Here is a 22,272-nt window from a genome sequence, read left to right on the forward strand (position 1 = left end):
AATCAATAAAATATATTTTTAAAAATAATAATGATAATTACCCAGTTGGTCAATAGCTACAAAATAAATAATCTAATTCTATGCTACTTGCATATTAGATTTCTATTTATGAGCTTCTTAAATATATGTAAAATTATGGTTGAGGTTTATTAAAAAAAATTTTACGTATGTGATCTATTTTACATGATTGTTTAGGTATAAATTAGCAAAATAAAGTGCTAGTGGCCTTTTAAATATGTTGAACATGTTTCAAGAGAGCCCAGTGCTTTTGTAGCTCAGGCTTTTGGTTAATTTTTTTTTCCTTGTCAGCTACAGAGTCCAGAAGTCAGATTTCAGCAACAACTGGAACAACTCAGTGCAATGGGGTTTTTGAACCGTGAAGCAAACTTGCAAGCTCTGATAGCAACAGGAGGTGATATCAATGCAGCTATTGAAAGATTACTGGGCTCCCAGCCATCATAGCAGCATTTCTGTATCTTGAAAAAAAAATGTAATTTATTTTTGATAACGGCTCTTAAATCTTTAAAATACCTGCTTTATTTCATTTTGACTTTTGAAATTCTGTGCTGTTATAAACAAACCCAATATGATGCATTTTAAGGTGGAGTACAGTAAGATAATGTGGGTTTCTCTGTGTGTTGTTTTTTTTTCCTTGTGGAACAATGGGAATCAATGCTTTTTCATTTAAGGCTACTGCATGCATCAAACACTTCCGCATTTATTGTAATTTAAAAACAAACAAACATCACCTTTTGTAGTGGGTGAACAGATTTTTGTCCTGCATCTGTCCAATTTATTTGCTTTTTAAACATTAGCCTATGGTAGTAATTTATGTAGAATAAAAGCATTAAAAGAAGCAAATCATTTGCACTCTATAATTTGTGGTTACAATATTGCTTATTGTGACTTTGGCATGTATTTTTGCAAACAAAATGCTGTAAGATTTACACTACTGATAGTTTTACTTTATTTGTATACAATATATTATGCACATTTGGGAATGCATTTCTAGAAACATACAGCAGTAGATTACCTTGAGCAAAATCACTTGTAACTAAAAAAGTAAAGATAAGGAAATACTTTCAAGTTAAGTATTTTCTAATTGTGTAGAATCTTACAGCATCTTTGATAAACATCTTTCAGTAAAAGTGCCAGTTAGGTTTGTTGACTTACTTAGTAGAAAAGCTGATTCTGGTTATCTCTTTAAGGACATTTAATTGTACAGACAACATAATGTAACATTGTCTCAACATTCACTGATTAATTGTAAATTACCTTCATTTTTGTGCAGACTGAAGGAGCACTGTAATAATAACTCAAAAGTGCATTTGCCTAGGACTTTTCAGCTTCTCCCATAGATAGTTTAACAGGCATTACAGTTTGTAATTGAAATGTTGCTTTCACTGAAAGTGTCTTGATGTTTCAGTTATTTTTAATCGCCATATAAAAATAGATCTATCTTTTGGGTTTATCAGATTTCTCATGCACAGGCAATACATGAATTTAAAATGATTTGTGAGCTACTTGTTTCTGAAGTGTTTCGGTAGTTTATTAAGAAATAGGTAAATATTGTGCTTTTCAGAGCCTCAGAGAGAGGGGAACTTGGGGGAGGGGGTGGGATCTATCCTGGAGTGGGCCAGCCTAAATAATACTGGTAACCAAGGTTCTGTTAGGATTTCTGTGCATATAATGTAGTAAACAGGTATCATTCAGGGGTGATAAACAAGAGCCGTTTTAACAATGTTGAGTACATTTGGCTGTTCTATAGCCTTTTTCTTTCCTCCTCAGAGAAGTTCTGTTTGCCTAACTCAAATTGTTGGTGTGGTACATTCCTTTAGGACCAATTAAACATAACTTTGGGTCAGTAATATATTTGGCTGACTCTGGTTCAGTATTCTCTTAGGTCATTATAGTCTCATGTACAGGAAATTAAAATGTTAAAGTTACCTAAAATGAGTTCAGACCAATAAAATCAAAGGAAATACGAGTTGAATTGCATTACTTCTGTAAGTTGCTTGCTTTTAAAAAGGGTCAAGAGGTCAGGTTGCCCACCAGCCATGCACTGTTCTGACACTTTCCCCAGGAGGAAAACTTGTATGAAGGTCAGGGTGGGAGGCATGGCCAGAGGAAGTTGTTTAGGATTACTCATGTGTCTTTGCTCTCTCTGCCTTATGCCTCATTCTGGTTTAAAAACTTGTACTGGCAAATGGTGGTATACAGAGTGGGATAGTGTCATAACCAGTTTGACAGTTATTAATCATAAAATAATAAATCTCTAGCTTTTACACTTGGTTTGTCTTGCCTCTTTTGTAGAAAAAAAAAATGTGTTTTCTTTCTTTGACTATGTATTTTAAAGACTCGATTTACCTCAGATTTCATAATGTTTTAGATCATTCTTTATTAATTTTTAAAGTTTCTTTAGTTAAAACATGTCCATATACTGTACTGGAATGTTAGGTGACCTGGACGCTGCTGCTTTATTTGGTACCCGATTATTGACTGATTAAAGGCATCATGATTTCTTTGTTATAAAAATGGCGATGGGGCCTATGTGGACTGGTGATCTCTCCAGTACCTTTTAGCTGCTGCAGTGGTATGATTTTGCTTGTTTCTTTGGTGGTTGTTAATCCTCCCTGAGGATATTTTTTCCATTAATTTTTTTTTTTTTTTTTTTTTTAGAGTGGAAGGGAGGGGGTTAAGACAGAGAGAAACACCAATGTGAGAGAGAGATATGAATTGATTGCCTCCCACATAAAGGCTTAAAGCATTAAAAAAAAACAACCCTTAAAATACTGTAGGCTTAAGTTGTTCTCATATTGGATTATTACAAATTGAATGAAGAATGGAGTGGTGAGCCTGGCTGGCGTGGCTCAATGGATGAGTGTCAACCTATGCACAGGAGGTCATGGCTCGATTCTTGGTCAGGGCACAGGCCTGATTGTGGTCTTGGTCCACAGTGTGGAACATGCTGGAGATAGTCAATAAATTGTTTTCTCTTATCATTGATGTTTCTTTCTCTCCTCTCTTCCTCTCTGAAATCAATAAAAATATATTAAAAAAGAGAGAATGGAGTGATGAAAATAACATTTCAGGATTTTATTTCCCAATTGGAATATTTGTGCTAATCTTCAGCTGGCCTGTTTTCAGAATTAGTGTTTGACTTGGCTTAAATATAGTATAATAATAAGAGGGGTCTTTTTTAAAAAAATATATTTTTATTGATTTTTTACAGAGGAAAGGAGAGGGATAGAGAGTTAGAAAAATCGATGAGAGAGAATCATCAATCAGCTGCCTCTTGCACACCTCCCATTGGGGGTGTGCCCACAACCCAGGTACATGCCTTTGACCGGAATCGAACCCGGGACCCTTCAGTCCGCAAGCCGACGCTCTATCCACTGAGCCAAATTGGTTTCGGCAAGAGGGGTCTTTTGATTGGGGAGGACATTTTTACTATGTTAACTTAATAGGCAAATTATAGCAAAATAGTAAAGATAAAAATATCACTAACATTCTATATAATAATCCATATATAATAATAGGCTAATATGCAAATTGTCCCTTCAACTAGGAATTTGACCAGGAGTTCTACCAGGGGATGGAACCAGCGGCCAACTGCCCGTGGCCCCTCCTCCTGATCAGTCCTGATTGGGGCAGGCTGGCTTGACCCCAGCCTTGCACAAATTCATGCACAGGGCCTCTAGTTAGAGATAAAAGTGAAGCTAGGCCACAGGTCTGTGTATTTGACCAAAACAAAAAAGGTGGAGTGATTAAGGCTGGAAAACATACTGTACTATATTTTTCTCTTAGAGGTTAATATTACACATGTTAAATCAACAAGTCTTACATTAAAGAAACCTGTTTAAAGTTATTTGATCCAGCCTTATCTTTTCCCATCCTTTCACTTAACTATTCTTCAAGGTAATGATATTTCCAATGAACACACTTTGGGAAAATTATACTTAGCAGATCTCTTCTACTTCCCTGTTACTACACATGGTATTCTCTTCTCTGGAATTTCATGTCTTCAGCTTACATAAAGCTTACATTCCTTCTAGGCTCAGTTCTGAAGTCTTCCTAAACTTTGCTAACCAGCGATTTATTTACTGTGAATTACTTAGCCTTTACTCCCAAATGCTGCATTTTGCCTTTTTCATTCACCTTACAGTTTGGGTAGGCTCTGTTTTCTGCTGAATTTTCTTGTCAGTTACTTAAATAATATTGTATTTTTCCTCTAATCAATCATAAGCAACCATTCCCTGAAAAAGTTAACATTTTTATTTTTTAAATATATATTTTTTAATTGATTTCAAAGAGAGGAAGGGAGAGGGAGAGAGGGAAAGAAACATAAATGATGAGAGAGAATCATTGATTGGCTGCTTCCTGCACCCCCCCCATAGGGGATCGTACCTGCAACCTGGGCATAGGCCCTGATCGGGATTTGAACCTGTGACCTCTTGGTTCCTGGATTGATGCTAACTGCTGAGCCACACCCAGCTGGGCAACAACACACTTTTATCCATCAGTAAATCGTACAGGCTTTGCCTTCAACAAAACATATCCCAACTCTGACTTCTTTCTACTACCACTGCTACCAACCTATTGAGTACCAGATTCTTTTCTAGTTGCTGAAAGTAGAGCAACAAATAAAATAAAGTTCTGTCCATATGGAGTGTACATAGTTGAATGTAGGGAGGTAGACAATAAAAACATATGCTCTGTTAGATAATGACAAGTGATTTGGTGAAAAATTAAGAGTAATAAAGGAGGCTGGTTTAGGAAGAAGGTGCTCTTTATATAGCGAAGGCCTCAGTGAGAAGGTGACACTTAGAGACTTAAAAGAATATCTGAGAGGGTAAATAATTTTCCAGGGAAGAGGTACCACTGATGAAAAGGCCCTGTTATGTGATTGTCCTGAGTGTGTCTAGAATGCAGGAAGTTTGGTGTGAATGCAAGGTAAGCTAGGAAGAAAATGGTTTAGGGAATATAATTGGAGAGATGAGGGCAGGGGAGTGGCTTAGGTGTTTGATGTGGAGGACTTAATACCCATTCTTTGTGTCCCATCAGAGTTTTTGATTTACTAATTAGTAGGATTTACATTTCTAACAATGTTGGACTTGTAGGGCTGCCAGGGTGGAAGCAGAGAGACTTTTAAGAGGTAATACTCTTGTTGAGAGCTTGTATGGGCTTAGGTTGGTAGTGGAAAGAAGTCAGACTTGGGATATGTTTTGAAGGCAAAGCCTGTACAATTTTCTGATGGATCAAAGTGTGAAGTTAAGAGCAGGAGAGGTATCAGTTATCAAGCAAGACAAACAAGGTAGAAGGGCACATACAGGGAGGAGTATAAATCAGTAGTTTTGACTTATTAAGTGGGATGTACTTGGTATGCATATAAGTGCAGAGAAGATGACGATTGGCGGAGAGGTTCAGGCTATAGACAAGTAGTTGCCTGTGTATATAGCTGGTAGTTAAAGCCAAAAAACAAAATCAATAGTTATTAACCAGAAGCATTTTTGCCCCCCAGGGGGCTTCTGGCAATATCTGGAGACACATTTTTGATTGGGGCTGCTATTGGCATCTAGTGAATAGATGCCAAGAATGTTGTTAAACATTCTACAATGTGTAGTACAGTCTCCCACAACAGAGATTGATCTGGGCCAAAATGTTAAAGCCAAAAGCTTTTCTCTAAGATCAGGAACAAGATACAGATGCTCACTATCACCACTTCTATTCCACATAGTAGTAGTAGTCTCTCCAAAAGGTAGCATGCATCTCGCCTGCTGTCCTAGCATATGGTGGTAAGGTTAGCGAGATAGGCTCAGCTCTTAACGTTTCTCTTTTTTGCTAATATAAATGTAACAGAACTTACTTTTGTGACTATTTTAAAGTACATTCACAATGTACAATCATCAAAATCCTCCAGAACTTCATCACCCAGAAGGGAAACCACTTAATCACTCAACATTACCCTCTTGCCCCAGCCCCTGCTAACCACTAATCTGCTTCTGACTGTGGATTTATACCTTCTGGATATTACATATAAGTGGAATTATATAGTATATGGCCTTTTGTGTGTGGCTTCCTTCACTTAGCATGATTTCAAGTTTCATCCATGTTGACACGGGTTAATACTTCATTCCCTTTAATGGCTGAGTAATACTCTATTGTATGGATGGTGTTGCATTTTATTCATTAATCTGATGTTGGACATTTAATCATTTGGATATTGTGAATAATGCTGCTATAACATCTGATTTGACTTGGTCAAGAGTTGGGGAGGATGGAAGGAGACCCTGTCAGGAGCTAAGAAGGAAGACTCAAGATTCAGATACTTCAAAGAGGTTCATGAGCTCCCACACAGTCAGAATAACAGGAGTGGGAGTGTGGCCATAGGACACCCTCTCTCAGACCCCAGGGGATGACAAATAACAAGAACCAATGTTGGTTGAGCAGTGTCAGGTTTCAGCATTTTGCATGCCTTATCTCAGTTCTCACAACCTTATGGAATGAACAGTGTCCCCATTTTATAGGAGAGGAAAGGTTCAACCCGAACTTCTTCCAGTGGAGGGGGGCAGGGTGGAGAGTCCTGTTAGAGATGGTGGTAAGTGGTGGTTGCAGGGTTGAGAAAATCTTTTATTGGCATTTACTTTGAACCATTCAAACAGTTCTCACCTATCTCTTCCCAGTTCAGAGATGCTGGGCAGGGGTGTGGTCAGGGCTGGTGGGGAGCAGCATTCCACCACCCTTGAACCTACATGACCCTTGGCTGCTAGAGGGGTTCTCAGGACTGGGAGAGCAGTTTGTGCTTGCTGCACTCTCTGGGGCCACCAGAGGGCAGTACTTGCTCACATCTTGGCCTCCCTGTGGCCAGGCTTGGGAACAGTAGAGCAATAGTACTCCTCCACCGGATCAGACTCAATGCCTTTTTCAAAACAACTATTTTTTGCATGTCCCCTTTAATAAAGCTTACCTAGGGAAATAATAAATATGACTCCTTAACGCTAAAGAACAAAAAAGGGAGAGTAGCTTGTAATAAGCAAAGGGCTTCAATATATAATGTCTATACTAGTCTAGCCTTGGTAAAATGGGGACAGAGGACTGGGTCAGCATGTCCCATGGTTCATTCGCTCAAATTCCATCTTTGCAGTTTTTGTTGTTGTTGTTACACTTCACCCAAGGATATTTTTATTGATTTTTTTAGAGTGAGAAATATCAGTGTGAGACACACGCATCGATGGGTTGCCTCCAGCACATGCCCCAACTGGGGCCAGATCGAACCTGCAACCCAAGAATGTGCCGCATGCCCTTGACTGGGAATTGAACCCATCACCCTTCTGTGTATGGGCCAGTGCTCTAACCACTGAGCATATGGTCCAGGGCCATCTTTGCAGTTTTTAGACTTTTTGTTTATTCTTTTATTTTTAAAATTATCATTTTTAAAAATTCTCAACCCAAGGTTATTTTTCCATTGAGTTTTTTTTTTTTAGAGAGAGTGTAAGAGAGAGGGAAAGTCAGAAAAATATCACTATGAGAGAAACATCGATTGCCACCTGCATGTTCCCCAACCAGAGCTAGGAAGGAGCCTGTAATCAAGGTATGTGCTCTTGACTGGAATCGAACCTGGGACCCTTTGGTCTGCAGGCCGACACTCTTATCCACTGAGCCAAAACAGCTAGGGCCTTTGCTGTTTTTTATATCCGTGAACTAGTGCTTTTTATTTACTTATCCTGAAAGGCAGAGGATTCGAAGGTGTGTGGTGTAAAATGACTTGCTAGTGAGTGATTGATTTTGAACACATTTATGCTCCCAAGGCCAATTCTAAGGGATGCCAAGGATAGCCAAGCTTCACTTATTCGTTGGAATCTTATCTGATCAAGAATCTTCTCAATAAGGTAATGATTTCAGCACTGATTATACAATATCTTCTAATCATTTAATTGGATCCACATGAATTTCAATTTCAGTGGAAGTTTAACTTTCCAAGCCCCCTCCCCTCTTCTCCATTGTGCAGAGCATGACGACAAGAAGACCACAGATTCTTAAAATCACATCCAAACAAGTATATTTCAACACATCGTGGTTTGTTCACACTAACTGGAATTTAGAGCACAGTACCAACATGGATGCTTTAACGTGGTCAGGGATAGGATAGAAATTTATGCCTCGTTCTCGTCTGGACCACTGATAGGAGGTGACTTGGTTTCATTTGAGAGCTTCCATAATTATGGCAATTATCTCTGGAAGACTTTTGTCCACACTGATTTGGATGAAATTTTCTGGATCTGAGGGGGGTTCCAGAGTATCGAACTGAGACTGCAATAACTCGGAGGGCATAAAATGTCCTTTCCTTTTGAGTAAGCGTCCAAAGATGACCTCAAATGACCCACTCAGGTAGACCACGAGGAGCTGCACCTCAGCTGGCTTTCCTTCCTTCCTGGGCGCGTCACTCTTCGGAGGTACGCCATTCTTTCCTCGTATTAAGATGTCTCTGTACACTTTCTTCAGAGCTGAGCAGGCTAGGACCACATACTGTCCTGAGGTTACATCTCTGTTAAAAAAAAAAAAAAAAAAAAAAGGCAGCGGAGGAGGCGGAAGTGTTACAGAATGAAGACATTTAAAATACCAGGTGTTATGAAAACATGCTCAAAGTCACTAATTATCCGAGAGGTGCAAATCAAAACAACAATGCGGTACCATCTCACACCTGTCAGAATGGCCAACATCAACAAATCAACAAACGACAAGTGTTGGCGAGGTTGCGGAGAAAAAGGAACCCTCGTGCACTGCTGGTGGGAATGCAGACTGGTGCAACCACTGTGGAGAACAGTGTGGAGTTTCCTCAAAAAACTGAAAATGGAACTCCCATTTGACCCAGTAATCCCACTTCTAGGAATATATCCCAAGAAACTAGAAACACCAATCAGAAAGGATATATGCACCCCTATGTTCATAGCAGCACAATCTACAATAGCCAGAATTTGGAAACAGCCTAGGTGCCCGTCAGCAGATGATTGGATCCAAAAACTATGGTACATCTACACAATGGAATACTATGCTGCCATAAAGAAGAAGGAATTCTCATCATTTGCAGCAACCTGGATGGAATTGGAGAACATCATGCTGAGTGAAATAAGCCAATCAACGAAAGAGAAACACCACATGACCTCACACATTGGTGGATGATAAAGATCTTTATAAACTGATGAACCAAGAGACAGATATAGAGAAAGTAAAGCAACAGGCAGACTGTCAAATTACAGTGGGGAGGGTAGGGATATCAGGGGGAGATAATAGATCAACCGAAGGACTTGTATAAATGCATATAAGTACAACCAATGGACATAAAACTATGGGGAGGGAGGGGATGTGTGGGAGGGAGGGAGGGGGGCAATAAAAAAAAATCAAGAAAATATGTAAAAAATTAAAAAATAAATAAATAAATAAATAAAAAATAAAAAAAAAAAAAATAAATAAAAAATAAAAATAAAATACCAGGTGTTCATTCTAGGCCGAGTCCAGTACTACCTGCCAGTGGAAGGTGCTATAAAGCAGCAGTTAAGATTCAGGTAGTCCTGGCTTTGGAGTAGAGATCTTCAACTAGTGATCTGAATCATCTTGGGCAAGGTGTGTACCTCCCTGACCACCGATTCATCGTCTGTTAAATGGGGCTACTCAGAGGGCCTGCCCATGGAACCGTGGGAAGAAGTTGACCAAGGTGCCGGGTCTCAGCTGCCGTGACTGTAGCCTGTGGCTCAGGCGCAGCCTGCTGTCATTTTAATTTTTTTTTTTTAAATATAGATTTTATTGATTTTTTACAGAGAGGAAAAGAGAGGGACAGAGAGAGAGAAACATCGATGAGAGAGAGTCATCGATCAGTTGCCTCTTGCACACCCCCCTACTGGGGATGTGCCCGCAACCAAGGTACATGTCCTTGACCGGAATCGAACCCGGACCTCTCAGTCGCAGACCGACGCTCTATCCACGGAGCCAAACCGGTCTCAGCTGCTGTCATTTTTAATTGATACTGTTCTAGGTGCTACTTTTATACTGATACTGTTCTAGGTGCTACTCATGCCTCATCTTGCTAATTCCTCACAGTAATCTGTGACTAGGAACTATGTAACCCCCTTTCACATGAAGAAACAGGCTCATAGAAGCCAAGTGGCTGATCCTAGCTGGTAATTGTGGAGCTGTCTAGGTTTGTGTCGAGAACCCAGCTAAACGATGCCTGTGGCTGCTTAAAATCATTGTTGGCTATTTGATGGAAACACATTCCATTCCTGGGATCTTTTATCATCAGTCAGTTGCAATGTCAGGACTATATATTTTACCCTGTACTTCCTGATGGGCCTTCTTGACTCCCTGGTGTGCCAAGGCCTGATGCTCTTACCTGAGTAAAATGTCATGCAAGGTGCAAAGCCATGGAATCCTGTCCTGAAATTAGAGCAGACACAGAGTGACTTTTCCAGGTATTGCTTGTTTGTTCAGAAACATGGTTAGTTTTATCCCTTACTGTTGAGGTCCAGAGAGACCTTCGTGGTTTTGAGAAGTAGCCCATATGCCAGGCCTAGGGATAAGTCACTAGGCAGTTAAGCCCAGAAACATTTTCCTGGTTCAGGCCAGGGGCTCTTTTCACAATCCTAAAAGTTGCCCTAAAAGACCAGTCTACATCTTCCCCATCGAATCTCCCTGTTGTATATGTTTTCCCTGTTTCTATTATATGTCTCCTGTGATTGTACTGCATAATGGTGCCTCTGGTCTCCAATGCAGGGAGAGAAGATATTCATAGAAACCCTTCTGTCAGCGACCCTTTGTTACTGTTCTTCAAACACTCCTGAAAGAGAACTCCTGCCAGATAAAATCATTGTGAGAAATTTGTATTTTTCCAAAGACAAGAGGTTTACTGAGGACACCCTACAGTGTTTCACAAAGAAATCCTCCTGAGACAAGCTTTCTCTTCCTTCCCGGGGTAAATGCTGATTGGCCACAATACATTAAAAGACAACAGCCACGTTTTATTATGGGAATTTTAAGTCTGTACAAAAGCAGACAAAATCATAGAAAACAAACTTCTATGTACTCATAACCCAGCTTCAACAATCTTCAACCCAATCTTGTTTTATATTATGTACAATTATATTCCCACCTGTGCTCCCATCCTTTATGATTTTGATGTGTTTCTGTAACATGATACATTCTTTAAAAGTCCTTGCTTTTTCTTATTTTATTCAGGATTTTTACATTTATATAATGGAGACTGGCCTGCATTTTTTTTCTTGTACAGTCCATATTAGATGTTGGTATACAGCTTATACTATCCTCATACAATGAGTAGCTTTCCCTCTTATTCTGTTTTTGTATATTGCATACCATATATTATTATTATTATTATGGAGTGAATGTTTATCTCCCTCAAAATGAGTATGTTGAAACCCTAACCCCCAATGTGACTGTGTTGGCAGGTCATTGGGTTTAGATGAGGTCATGGAGGATTAGTGCCCTCATAAGGGAGCAGCAGGAAGAGATGACACCTATAGACAGAGTTCTGGTACTTCTGATTCTCAAGCCAAATGCAGCCTCTGCAGGTCATGTTTTCATTTGGGGGGAGAGGGAGGAAGCGGACTGTGTACCCCTGAGCGCCCTCTACCATCCCAGCCCATTGTCCCATAGTCATTTCTGTTTTTCTATGGAATTGTCCCCTTTTATATGTCTTCAGGTTTACTGGTGTAAGGTTATTCATGACTTCCTTTTCATTCCTAATCTATTTATTTATTTATTTATTTATTTATTTTAATATATTTTATTGATTTTGTACAGAGAGGAAGGGAGAGAGATAGAGAGCTAGAAACATCGATGAGAGAGAGTCATCGATCAGCTGCCTCTTGCACACCCCCTACCGGGGATCTGCCCGCAACCAAGGTACATGCCCTTGACCGGAATCGAACCCGGGACCCTTCAGTCCCCAAGCCAACGCTCTATCCATTGAGCCAAACCGGTCTCGGGCTAATCTATTTTTAAAAAATTATTTATTGCCGAGACCAGTTTGGCTCAATGGATAGAGCGTCGGCTTGGGGACTGAAGGGTCCCGGGTTCGATTCCGGTCAAGGGCATGTACCTTGGTTGCGGGCATATCCCCGGTAGGGGGTGTGCAAGAGGCAGCTGATCGATGACTCTCTCTCATCGATGTTTCTAGCTCTCTATCTCTCTCCCTTCCTCTCTGTACAAAATTAATAAAATATTCAAAAAAAAAGAGGCAAATATTAAAAAAAAAATAAAAAATTATTTATTGTTGACAGTATTACAGGTGTTCCCCATTTTCCATCCCCTTTGCCTCCCTCCACCCGGCTTCCACTCCACCCAGGTTTTCCCCACACTATTGTATGTCTGTGGGCTATGCATATATGTTCTTTGGTCAGTCTCTCCCTCTCCCCTCTGAGATCTGTCAGTCTGTTGCATGCATCCAGGCCTCTGGACCTGTTTTGTTCGTCAGTTTGTTCATTAGATTCCACATTTAAGTGAGGTCATGTGATATTTGTCTTTCTCTGACTGGCTTATTTTGCTTAGCATAATAATCTCCAGGTCTATCTATGCTGTTGCAAAGGGTAAGATCTCCTTTTTCACAGCTGCAGTTTGTCATTGTGTAAATGTACTACAGCTTTTTTTTTTTCATCTACTGATGTCATTCCTAATCTTAATTGTGTCCCCCCCCACCAAACATCCTGATCAGGCTTGCCAGAAATTTGTCTACTTATTTTGTCAATTAGTTTTGCTAATACTAATGTTTTATACTTCGTTAATTTTATTTATTTATTTTTTTTTATTTTTTTATTTTTTTTATTTTTTTAATATATTTTATTGATTTTGTACAGAGAGGAAGGGAGAGAGATAGAAAGCCAGAAACATCGATGAGAGAGAGTCATCGATCAGCTGCCTCTTGCACACCCCCTACTGGGGATATGCCCGCAACCAAGGTACGTGCCCTTGACCGGAATCGAACCCGGGTCCCTTCAGTCCCCAAGCCGACGCTCTATCCATTGAGCCAAACCGGTCTCGGCTATACTTCGTTAATTTTAGCATTCATTTTTTTATTACATTCTATCAGTTTATTGGCTTTTTTCCTACTTGAACACTTAGCCCATTATTTTTCACTAGAGGCCCAGTTCATGAAATTCCTGCAGGCATAGGCCTTCATTCCCCCAGCTGTCGGCTCTGGCTTCCCTCTCTGGCACCCGGAACCTGGGCTCCCTTCCAGATGTTGGCAGGCACCAGGACCCAGGCTTCCCTCGCAGCCCCAGCTTTGCCCAGAAGGTCACCTGGAAGGGTGCCCAGTCTAATTAGCATATTACACTTTCATTATTATAGATTCCTGTTATTTTTCTAAAAATGTCTTCAGAGACTGTAACTATCTTCCTATGTTTCAACTGCATCCCATAAGTTTTGGTTGACAGCACTTTTTTTTGTACATGTCTACATATTTCACATTTTTAATTTGCAAATTACTTATGAATATTAATTTTTATTTTTCAGTTTTATTTATTTACATTTTCTGACCATTTTAGAGATCTGTGAGAATCTGCTGCTGGACCTGATGTTTAAGGTCATCTCATTCCTGATAGTCCCTACATGCGAGGTTGAGAAGGGGAGCGGTGTGGCCCAGTGCTTAGAGGTAGTGGGCACCATGAGTGTCCTACGGAGAGTTAAGTTAGAACATCATGAGGACAGAGAAGGATATTGGGCTGTGGTTTCAGGGATCTGATGAAAACAAAGCCCTCTCCAAACCCTCCCAAAACCCTTCCACAGACAGAACCCCCACCACTGCCTAGGACTGTACTTGATCCTCATCACAGTATTTCAGGGCAGGGCTGGTAGCTGGGGTGACCAGGAGGTGTGACTGTGCCAGCCCAGCCTGACCCACAGCTTCCCTCTTGGACTTGCTGGGCCCTTGTCAAGAATGTAAACCAGCCCTAGCTGGTTTGGCTCAATGGATAAAGCATCAGCTTGTGGACTGATTCCAGCCAAGGGCACATGCCCAGGTTGTGGGCTCAATCCCTAGTAGGGGGCGTGCGGGAGGCAGCCAGCCAATGATACCCTCTCATTCACTGATGTTTCTATCTCTCTATCTCCCTCTCCCTTCATCTCTAAAATTAATAATATAGCCAAAGCTGGTTTGGCTCAGTGGTAGAGCGTCGGTCTGCGGGCTGAAAGGTCCCGGGTTCGATTCCAGTCAAGGACATGTGCATTGGTTGCGGGCACATCCCCGGTAGGGGGTATGCAGGAGGCGGCTGGTCGGTGTTTCTCTCTCATCAACATTTCTGGCTCTCTATCTCTCTCCCTTCCTCTCTGTAAAAATCAATAAAATATTAAAAAAATAAAATTTTATATATATATATTTTTTTAAAGCAGGGGTCCTCAAACTTTTTAAAGTGGGGGCCAGATCACGGTCCCTCAGAGAGCTGGAGGGCCGGACTATATGAACTACTAATTCCTACTGTAACACCTCGGCTGCGCTCACTGCCCAAAAAACCTGGCGGGCCGGATCAGACTCCTCTGCGGGCTGCATGTGGCCCGCGGGCCGTAGTTTGAAGACCCCTGTTTTAAAGAAAGAATGTAAACCACCTGCTGTTTTGCCCCTTCCCCCGTTTTGCATCTCTCCTAAGTCAGGCTAAGTTTCTCCTGAATACATTTAGGAACTTGTTGCATTTCTTCCAATAAAGATAACCTTGTCTGTGGTATAGTTAATTCCTTTTCTGAATCCTACTTCCCTCACCCCAGTCATACTGCCCACTTAACAAGCCTCACTTCTGAACAGAGGAAGGATGTTTAAATGCCATTTCAAATCCATCCTTTTGGGTTGCTTTGCTTTGTTCTTTAACTTAACTCATTTTCCCCTCTCCCCCCTCCCCCCCAAATATATTTTTATTGCTTCCAGAGAGGAAGGGAGAGGGCTAGAGAGATAGGAACATCAATGATCAGAGAGAGTCACTGATTGGCTGCCTCCCTCCTGCACACCTCACACTGGGGATTGAGCCGCAACCTGAACATGTGCCCTGACTGGGAATCGAACCATAACCTCCTGGTTCATAGATCAATGCTCAACCACTGAGCCACGCCGGTTGGGCTAACCTAACTCTTATTTGCAACTCACCAAGGAGAAATGTAACACTGGCACAGGCACATCTTACACACTATAGAAATAGTTTTCATTACATATGCATATCTATATAAACGTGACATTAGCAACAATAATAATTAGTATGATATTCATTGAAGGCTTTGGGTATTTCTCTGGACATAGTTTATTTTATTTTATTATCTCACTTCATCCTCCCAAGAACCCAATGAAATGGTACGGTCTCTAACCCATTTGCCAAAGGTCACACAAGTGTAGAGGTAGAGCTGGTTATCTACATTTATCTCTAGCACATTATCAGTATTATGTTTAAATTACTGCTCTCTCTCTCTTCTGGTTCACTCCTCCTAGCTTCTAAAGTTAAATGTGAACTTAATTTTTTAAAAAATATATTTTTATTGATTTTTTACAGAGAGGAAGGGAGAGAGATAGTTAGAAACATCGATGAAAGAGAAACATCAATCAGCTGCCTCAGGCACAACTCCTACTGGGGATGTGCCTGCAACCAAAGTACATGCCCTTGACCGGAATCGAACCTGGGACCTTTCATTCCACAGGCTGATGCCCTATCCACTGAGCCAAACCCGTTTCGGCTAAATGTGAACTTAATTTTGATGGTTCAAGTCTTGAATCATTGCAGACTCAGACTGCATTCCCTGAAGCAAAAAGAAGTGCACCCTTAGAATGCTCCAGAATTAGACCTATTAATAGTGACTCAGTCCTTCAAGGCAGGACAAAGGGAAGAGAGAGATTGGGGCAGAGCTGAGCGTGAGGCAAGTTCACAGAAAGTGAAAACTGCAGTGCGGGCGTTTGGCCAGTTCCATTCTGTCCTTTGGACACACTTGGTATGTGTGCCTGGCCGGGGCCCCTGCACTGTGGACCTGGACCTTGACCCTGACATCACAGTGGCTCCCGGGCTACAGCTCGTTAAGCCAACAAATCCACAGTTTGTAAGTCAGGCTTGAGAGAGACTCCTAGGCAATGGTCTCATGATGGTGCATACGGGAATGAAGTGCTATTCATTCATTCCTTCTCTCGTTCATTCAGTCACAAATACGCCACAACTATTCTCTGACACCTACTATGTGTCAGGCCCTGGGTATATACAATAGAAGAGAAATGGCCAGTCCCTGCCCTTTGGAGGTGAATCATACTCACACCCCTCAAATGCCAAGTTGCAGCTGGGACATGGGCAATAAGGGATATGTTGCTGAGAGAGTTTATTACGTGAGGTGTTACTTAAGTAGGTCAGGGAGGGGTTTCTTGGAGAAGTGGCACCGGAGCTGAGATGTGAAGGATGCGCAGGGTTAACTTGGTGGGAGGGGAAGGAAGTACATTCTAGGCAGTGGGACCTGGGAAGAAGCATGGCAGGAGGAGCTGAAAGGGGCCACAGTGGCTCCGGGGTGGGGTTGGGGGGTGGTGGCCGCAGAGTGTGTGAAGGGTACATGGCAACTAAAGAGTGTGGAGTGGGTCAAGGTCATTTCGGCCTAACCACGCATGTTTAGGAGTTTAGGTGTTTGGTCTTGATCCTGAGATTGGTGGGAAACTTCTCAAGGGCCAGATGTAAATTTGCAAAGATCACTGGCCTGGGGTGGATACCAGAGTCTCATGATGGTGGCAGGCTGATAGGACCTTGGAAGGGAAGATGAACTTCCCTACGTAGGAGGCCCTTTCCGGGATTATATTCTGCTCGTTGAAATTACGCCACAAAGTGTTCTGGCAGACCCTGCCCAAGTGGGGGGACACAGTGGGCGCAACTCCTGAGGCTGACTTGAGAGAGATTCAGGGCCAAAGCTAACATACGCGGAGGCCCCACTGTGTGGAGCACTGGCCATGAGTCACGTCATAACTCAGGAACTGAACTGTACCACGCACTGCTGAGACCTCAGCCTGCGCTGCCCCTTTTGGTGGAAGCCGCGAATGTTACCTGGTCATCCAGTGGAATCCCTTTCCCCATCTTCGCTCGATTCTCCTCTGGGTGGTAGTCATCGGCATCATAGAACTTCCATCCTAGCTTTAAGAACAAAGGGAAAGAAAGGGGGTGTGTGGCAGGCAGCGTGGCCCACCCTGCCACCCTCTTCTCTGGCAGCAGCTGCAGGGAGCACTGGGGAGCAGGAGGGAGGAGGTCTGGAGTGCCACTTTCAGGTCCCCGCTCCTGGGCACCGCAGCTGCTTTTTTCACTCGTCACTATTCATAATCACCAAGGTGGGGGGGGGGGGGGAGAAAATTGCTCCAGGGGTTTTCACAAGCTCTGTGCAGGCGCTGCGGTGAGTTCTACAAACCACTACAGGCCAGAAGGAGGGGTGGGGAAGGGAGAGAAGCAAGCAGACACCCAGTAGGTCTTGTAATTGGGAGGCAATGGAACAGGTTACCTCAGAAGCCAGCAGGGCGCCCACGGTTGACCTGTGGAAAGGACACAGGTGTTCAAATGACTGCTATTTCCCAACCTACTGTGCCTTCCTCCGTCCACGGATGGCTGCCCCGTTAGCACTGAAACACCAGTGACTGACATGGAAGCAGAGAGCTGTGCTCTTGCCCCTGAAGTCTAGGGCCCGACTTTCGTTTTCCCCGGGAATTTAAATGAAATAATCACCCAGTTACCACTAATCCCTCCACCCAAAAAGCAGGATGTAAGGTCTCATTAAGCTCCTGAAGGTTTTTCAACCCTGTTTGTTCTATAGATGTTTATTTTTGAGAAAAATACTGAATAATGAGATCAATTAGGCCTCGAAATCAACCTCAACTCCTCCCTCCCTCTCTCATGCCCTACATCCATCCCATCCACATGTCTCGTTGTCTCTTCCTTCAAAATACTCCGGCATCTGACTGCTTCTCTCCGTCTGCATTGCTTCCTGACCTCACCTCCCACCGCGGCTTCCTTGCTGGTCTCACAGACACCCAGCCGCAGGGGCTTGGCACTTGCCACCCCCTCTGCCCATAACGCCCTTTCTCCAGCTACCAGTGTGGCTCACTCCCTCGCTTCTTGTGGGTTCTGGTCAAATGCCACTTCCTCTGAGGGACCTTCCTAGACCATTCTCCCCGGCACTTGTTCCACGTGCCCTCCTGTGTTTTCCTAGAGAGCACCTACACCACCCGGCACACTGTTTTTTAACGTACTGCCTGTCTCCCACACTAGAAGGTACAGGGCACAGGTTTTATCTGTCCTGGTCACTGTCAGTGACACAGAGTAAGGACCGAGCTCGATAAATATTCACCGAGTGCATGGCTCTCATAACCATATCTATAACTATATAAATCATCTGGTTAAGCCGAAACCGGTTTGGCTCAGTGGATAAAGCGTCGGCTTGGGGACTGAAAGGTCCCGGGTTCGATTCCGGTCAAGGACATGTACCTTGGTTGCGGGCATATCCCCAGTAGGGGGTGTGCAAGAGGCAGCTGATCAATGACTCTCTCATCGATGTTTCTAACTATCTCTCTCCCTTCCTATCTGAACAAAATCAATAAAATATAAAAAATAAAAAAAATAAAAAGCAGTTCCTTACTTCTTTAAAAAAAAAAAAAATCATCTGGTTAAGACTCCCTAATCAGGTCCAAGGCAGAGAAGGGCACTGCCCAAGCTCACACAAGCAAGAACCAAGACCTGGGGCTCCCAGTCTTACCTTCCCAACTTCTTCTACTCATACAACAATTTTACTTCCATTTCCATTAAGGTTCCCCAAATTATTTTAATTTCTCAAGATCTGAGGCTCCACATGCCAGGATAATGTTGGAAAGCAAAACCTACCTACCTGGAGCAGGAAAGAGCTATACGTACTAGACCCCTGACCGCGGGGCAGGGGGCAGTCCTGGCACAGATGTTGGTCTAATTAAGAAGCCAAACGCCCCACCCCCCCCACCCCCCAACAGTAACTTCCAGCTTTGGCTGATGAACACTAATCACAGACGGCACACGCTAAAAGCCAAGCTCCAAAATCGAACCAGAAAGCCCAGGGCCTCGCAGGAGGGCCCTGCGCGCTGCCCAGCCCCACTGAGGTCCGCAGGAGCCTGGCACCAGGTCTGCCCCCGCGCCTCGGGCTCTGCACCCCCACCTGCTCCGACACCCCGCCCACCCCAAACCCCCTGAACGCGAGCGCTCCAGGCGCCCCAGCAGCCGCCTCTCCGAAAGGCTCTCGTAGGGCCTCGTACTCACGGGGAGACCCTAAGGAGACCCCGGGTCTCGGCGGCGGTGGCGCGCCCGGCGCCCGCGGGCTGGAGGGCGGGGAGAGGGAGCAGGTGCCCGGCCTCGGTTTCCTGCAAAGCGCAGGGGGACCCCCGGGGTCTCCGGTCGCCCCCGGCCCCCGCAGCGGAGCCCCCCATCCCGGCCGTCCCCCCTATCCCCCCGCCGCGCCCCTGTCCTCCGGGACCTACTTTCCCGACCCGCTCACGCCCATGACCAGCAGCGCGGGCACCGCCGCCATGGCCCCTCCTGGCTCCGCCCGCCTCCCGGGCCGCCGGGGCGGAGCAGCGCGCGGTGGGGACCGGCGTTCCGGTCGCCGCACCCGGTCTCCCGGCCCGGCAGACCCCGGTCTGCGAGGAGCGGGGTGGAGGCCGGGGGAGGGAGATGGAGGAGGGGGGTCTGGGGGTGAGAAGCCCAGAGCCTCCTCCCTCCCGTGCCCTCCAAAGCAAGGCTCTCCGGCTCCAACAACACCTGGACATAGCTCTGGTTTTATTTAAAATGTTGCTGTGGCTCTGGTTGGGTGGCAAGGTAAAGTTGCGGGTTCGAAACCGGTGGGTCCCCTGGAGGAACCAACCGGTGACTGCACGGGTGCGTGGGTCTAGCTCCAGTAGGACCGACGCCGTCCCTGCCTGTGCACCTCGTTGCCTTGGACTCGAACACAGGCGAGCAGCTCTGCGCCAGGCTCCAGAGACAAGTCGCCCAGAAGGGCTGTGGGAAACGGGTTTCATGGGTTCAAGGCAGCAGCTGGCCTGAGCATCGTGCATGCAAAGTATTCCCCAGGAGGTAGTTCATCATCTATAGAAAATATAGCCACGGACAGCCGGTTCCTCGTATGCTCGTTAATTGTTTGTCGGCAAAGGTTGGTGGCTTAGTGTCATGTCTTCCTGTGAGAGGAATGAAGGCAGGAAGTGGGGGAGGGAGAGAGGGGAGAGCTCGCCTCCGGTACCTCGCTGGCAGGAGTGGCTTGCATTTCGGGTAAAGCCTGACCCCTAGTGGAACTGGTATGAGCTGGATGAGCTGGACTGAGCAAGCTGCAAGCAGAAAGCAATTTTCTTTCGTTATTTCTCACCTCAACCCCCTCAGGTCCGTTCTGGCAGCTTGTTTTCCTCTGCCCCTGTGTGAAATTCTGAGCATGCCTAGTAGTGTTCGAATTCCTCACAGAACCAATGTGGCAAAGGGTGGGGTTCCTGGCTTTGCAAGCCCGTGAAACTGGTTTCTATCAGTGTGTCCACTGCTGAGGAGGCCCAGACAAGTGCTTCCGGAGCCAACACACAATAGGTTGCAGATGTGAAAGTATTTTGTTATCTATAAATGTCTGACAAAATATTATTTTCTTTTTATTGAGATATAATTGACATATAACTGGAGGTTTAAGGTTTACAACATGTTGAATATCTATATATCTATATATCTATGTATAGATATAGATATCGATACATATAGATATAGATTTTATATCTATATATCTATCTATATCTATCTCTATATATAGATAGATATAGATAGATATATAGATATAAAATTGCCACAATGTTAGCTAACATCTCTAGCACATATAATTATCACCTTTATTTGGGGTGACAACAGTTAAGATCTAGTCTCTTAGCAACTGTGAAGTTTATAATCCAGTATGATTGTCTATAATCACTATGCTGTGCATGAGAGCTTCAGGATCTGTTTATCTGCCAGTTGCAAGTTTGTACCCTTTAACAACACCACCCAGTTCCTTGACATGTTAATTTATTTTTTCTTTTTTCTTTTATGTTATTTTATTTTATTATAGTTGCTTAAACATTTGTATTTTTTATTGAAATTTTTTTTTTTTTTTCATTTCTGTCCGGTTACGACAATTAAATAGGAAACCGAAATTACAATTCACAAACTGTGGCATGAAAAACAGCACGCATCCCATCACCCATCAGGAATGACACCGAGCCCTTTCCATGTTTTTCAGTCACGGGGTCCATCACACACGTGTCAAGTACGCACACTGTCATTTTTTTTTCTTGGGAGGGGGAGAACATTAATCCTGGCAGCTCGTTACAATTCTAGGAAGTGGTTCCGACACCGCGGGGTGCAGAGAGAGAAACCATAACCAACACGGAGTGGAGGTGTTTTTGAGGGGGACAGGGACTACTCGGCGGGAAGACTCCCCGTGTGCTCAGTGACCTGCCTGTCGCCTCAGCTGGCTGAGTCTTCCCTGGTGCGGAGGAGGAAAGGGCTTCCTGCACAGCTGGTGACAGCTCCTCCCGGAGGGCAGAGTGCTTTCTGTGTCTTCACCCCTCCCACACCCTGAGGCCAGGTCTCAAGCTTATCTGGAGCTGCTTTCGGTGACACGGACCCTCCTCGGCAAGGTCTTTTTACTTAGACACATGTGACCCCAAGATTTCTTCTTACTCTGCTTCTCTAGGGTTCGGATGACAGCACAAAACATCACTTGTTGAAAAATAGGTATATTAAGAACGTGGACATTTATGTCCATAATAGTTAGTTTCTTTTAAAAGGAGCCTGATGTATAAGCCCCAGAGCCAGTTCATGCATTTGTGATTTACAATTTAGCTCATCTCATTTAGGTTATGAAAACCAGAAAACACAGATGATTGATCAATCAGAAGATTGCTTGGTGGGTGTGGATTCAGAGTGAAAAAGTATTGACCAGGGTGGAAGAGTCTAATGAGCGCTAGTCATTGCTCCACACCGTTCACTGTTTCCTGTCCCGGGAATCCCCAGAGACTTGCAGGACACCTGTGTGTCTGCAGCTCCTCTGCGGACTGCCAGTTCCCAGCCTTTATCCACCTGCTATGGGTCATTTCTCTTTCTCCTCCCGTGTTGTAAAAGCCTCTTTCTGTATTTGTTGTGATATATGTTTTGTCTTTGATTGTAATATAATATGTCTTTTATTACTTTATAATATTTTTTTTTGCCCTGAAGTAGTCAAGATTTTTATCTAACTTAATTTCTGAGTTTT

At 43.7% G+C, this 22,272-nt stretch overlaps 2 protein-coding genes across 9 annotated transcripts in view; one reads left to right on the forward strand and one right to left on the reverse strand.

Annotated features, from left to right (window-relative positions):
* UBQLN1 (ubiquilin 1) overlaps positions 1-22,272 on the forward strand; it is a 74,576-nt gene that overhangs the window by 37,321 nt on the left and 14,983 nt on the right. For 2 of the 5 annotated variants that reach the window (XM_084899388.1, XM_084899390.1), the window contains one exon: positions 310-2,285. The exons of 1 other annotated variant lie outside the window; for it this stretch is intronic. In XM_084899388.1, coding sequence (XP_084755514.1) covers positions 310-462 — 153 coding nt within the window. In that variant the 3' untranslated portion in view covers positions 463-2,285. Of the gene's footprint in view, positions 1-309; positions 2,286-22,272 lie in introns of those variants that run through there. 2 more of the 5 variants (XM_084899389.1, XM_084899391.1) reach the window with 1 other exon arrangement.
* Positions 595-20,467, reverse strand: IDNK (IDNK gluconokinase). 4 transcript variants are annotated; one of them, XM_084899399.1, is made up of 5 exons: positions 20,374-20,467; positions 17,500-17,530; positions 17,055-17,141; positions 10,388-10,431; positions 595-8,545 (listed from the first exon to the last, which is right to left on the reverse strand). In XM_084899399.1, exons 1-5 carry the CDS (start codon positions 20,436-20,438, stop codon positions 8,200-8,202), a joined length of 573 nt encoding a protein of 190 aa, XP_084755525.1. In that variant the 5' UTR covers positions 20,439-20,467; the 3' UTR covers positions 595-8,199. The 4 variants fall into 4 exon arrangements, with proteins under 4 accessions (XP_084755525.1, XP_084755526.1, XP_084755528.1 ...); XM_084899400.1 differs by lacking the exon at positions 20,374-20,467 and adding an exon at positions 19,496-19,627; XM_084899402.1 differs by lacking the exon at positions 20,374-20,467 and adding an exon at positions 19,496-19,562 and having other exon boundaries at positions 17,055-17,137.

Source organism: Pipistrellus hanaki, assembly GCF_964339955.1.
Source record: "Pipistrellus hanaki genome assembly, chromosome: 11".
NCBI classification, from domain to species: domain Eukaryota; kingdom Metazoa; phylum Chordata; class Mammalia; order Chiroptera; family Vespertilionidae; genus Pipistrellus; species Pipistrellus hanaki.

What these genes read in the sequence shown, in the direction of transcription:
- IDNK (XM_084899399.1), bottom strand. Translation starts at nt 20,438, where the DNA reads ATGCTCAGAATTTCACACAGGGGCAGAGGAAAACAAGCTGCCAGAACG. An exon ending in GGATTCCACTGGATGACCAG is followed by an intron (nt 10,432 to 17,054) that starts GTAACATTCGCG and finishes CTCTAATTTCAG; the next exon opens with GACAGGATTCCATGGCTTTG. An exon ending in TTGCATGACATTTTACTCAG is followed by an intron (nt 8,546 to 10,387) that starts GTAAGAGCATCA and finishes TTTTTTTAACAG; the next exon opens with AGATGTAACCTCAGGACAGT.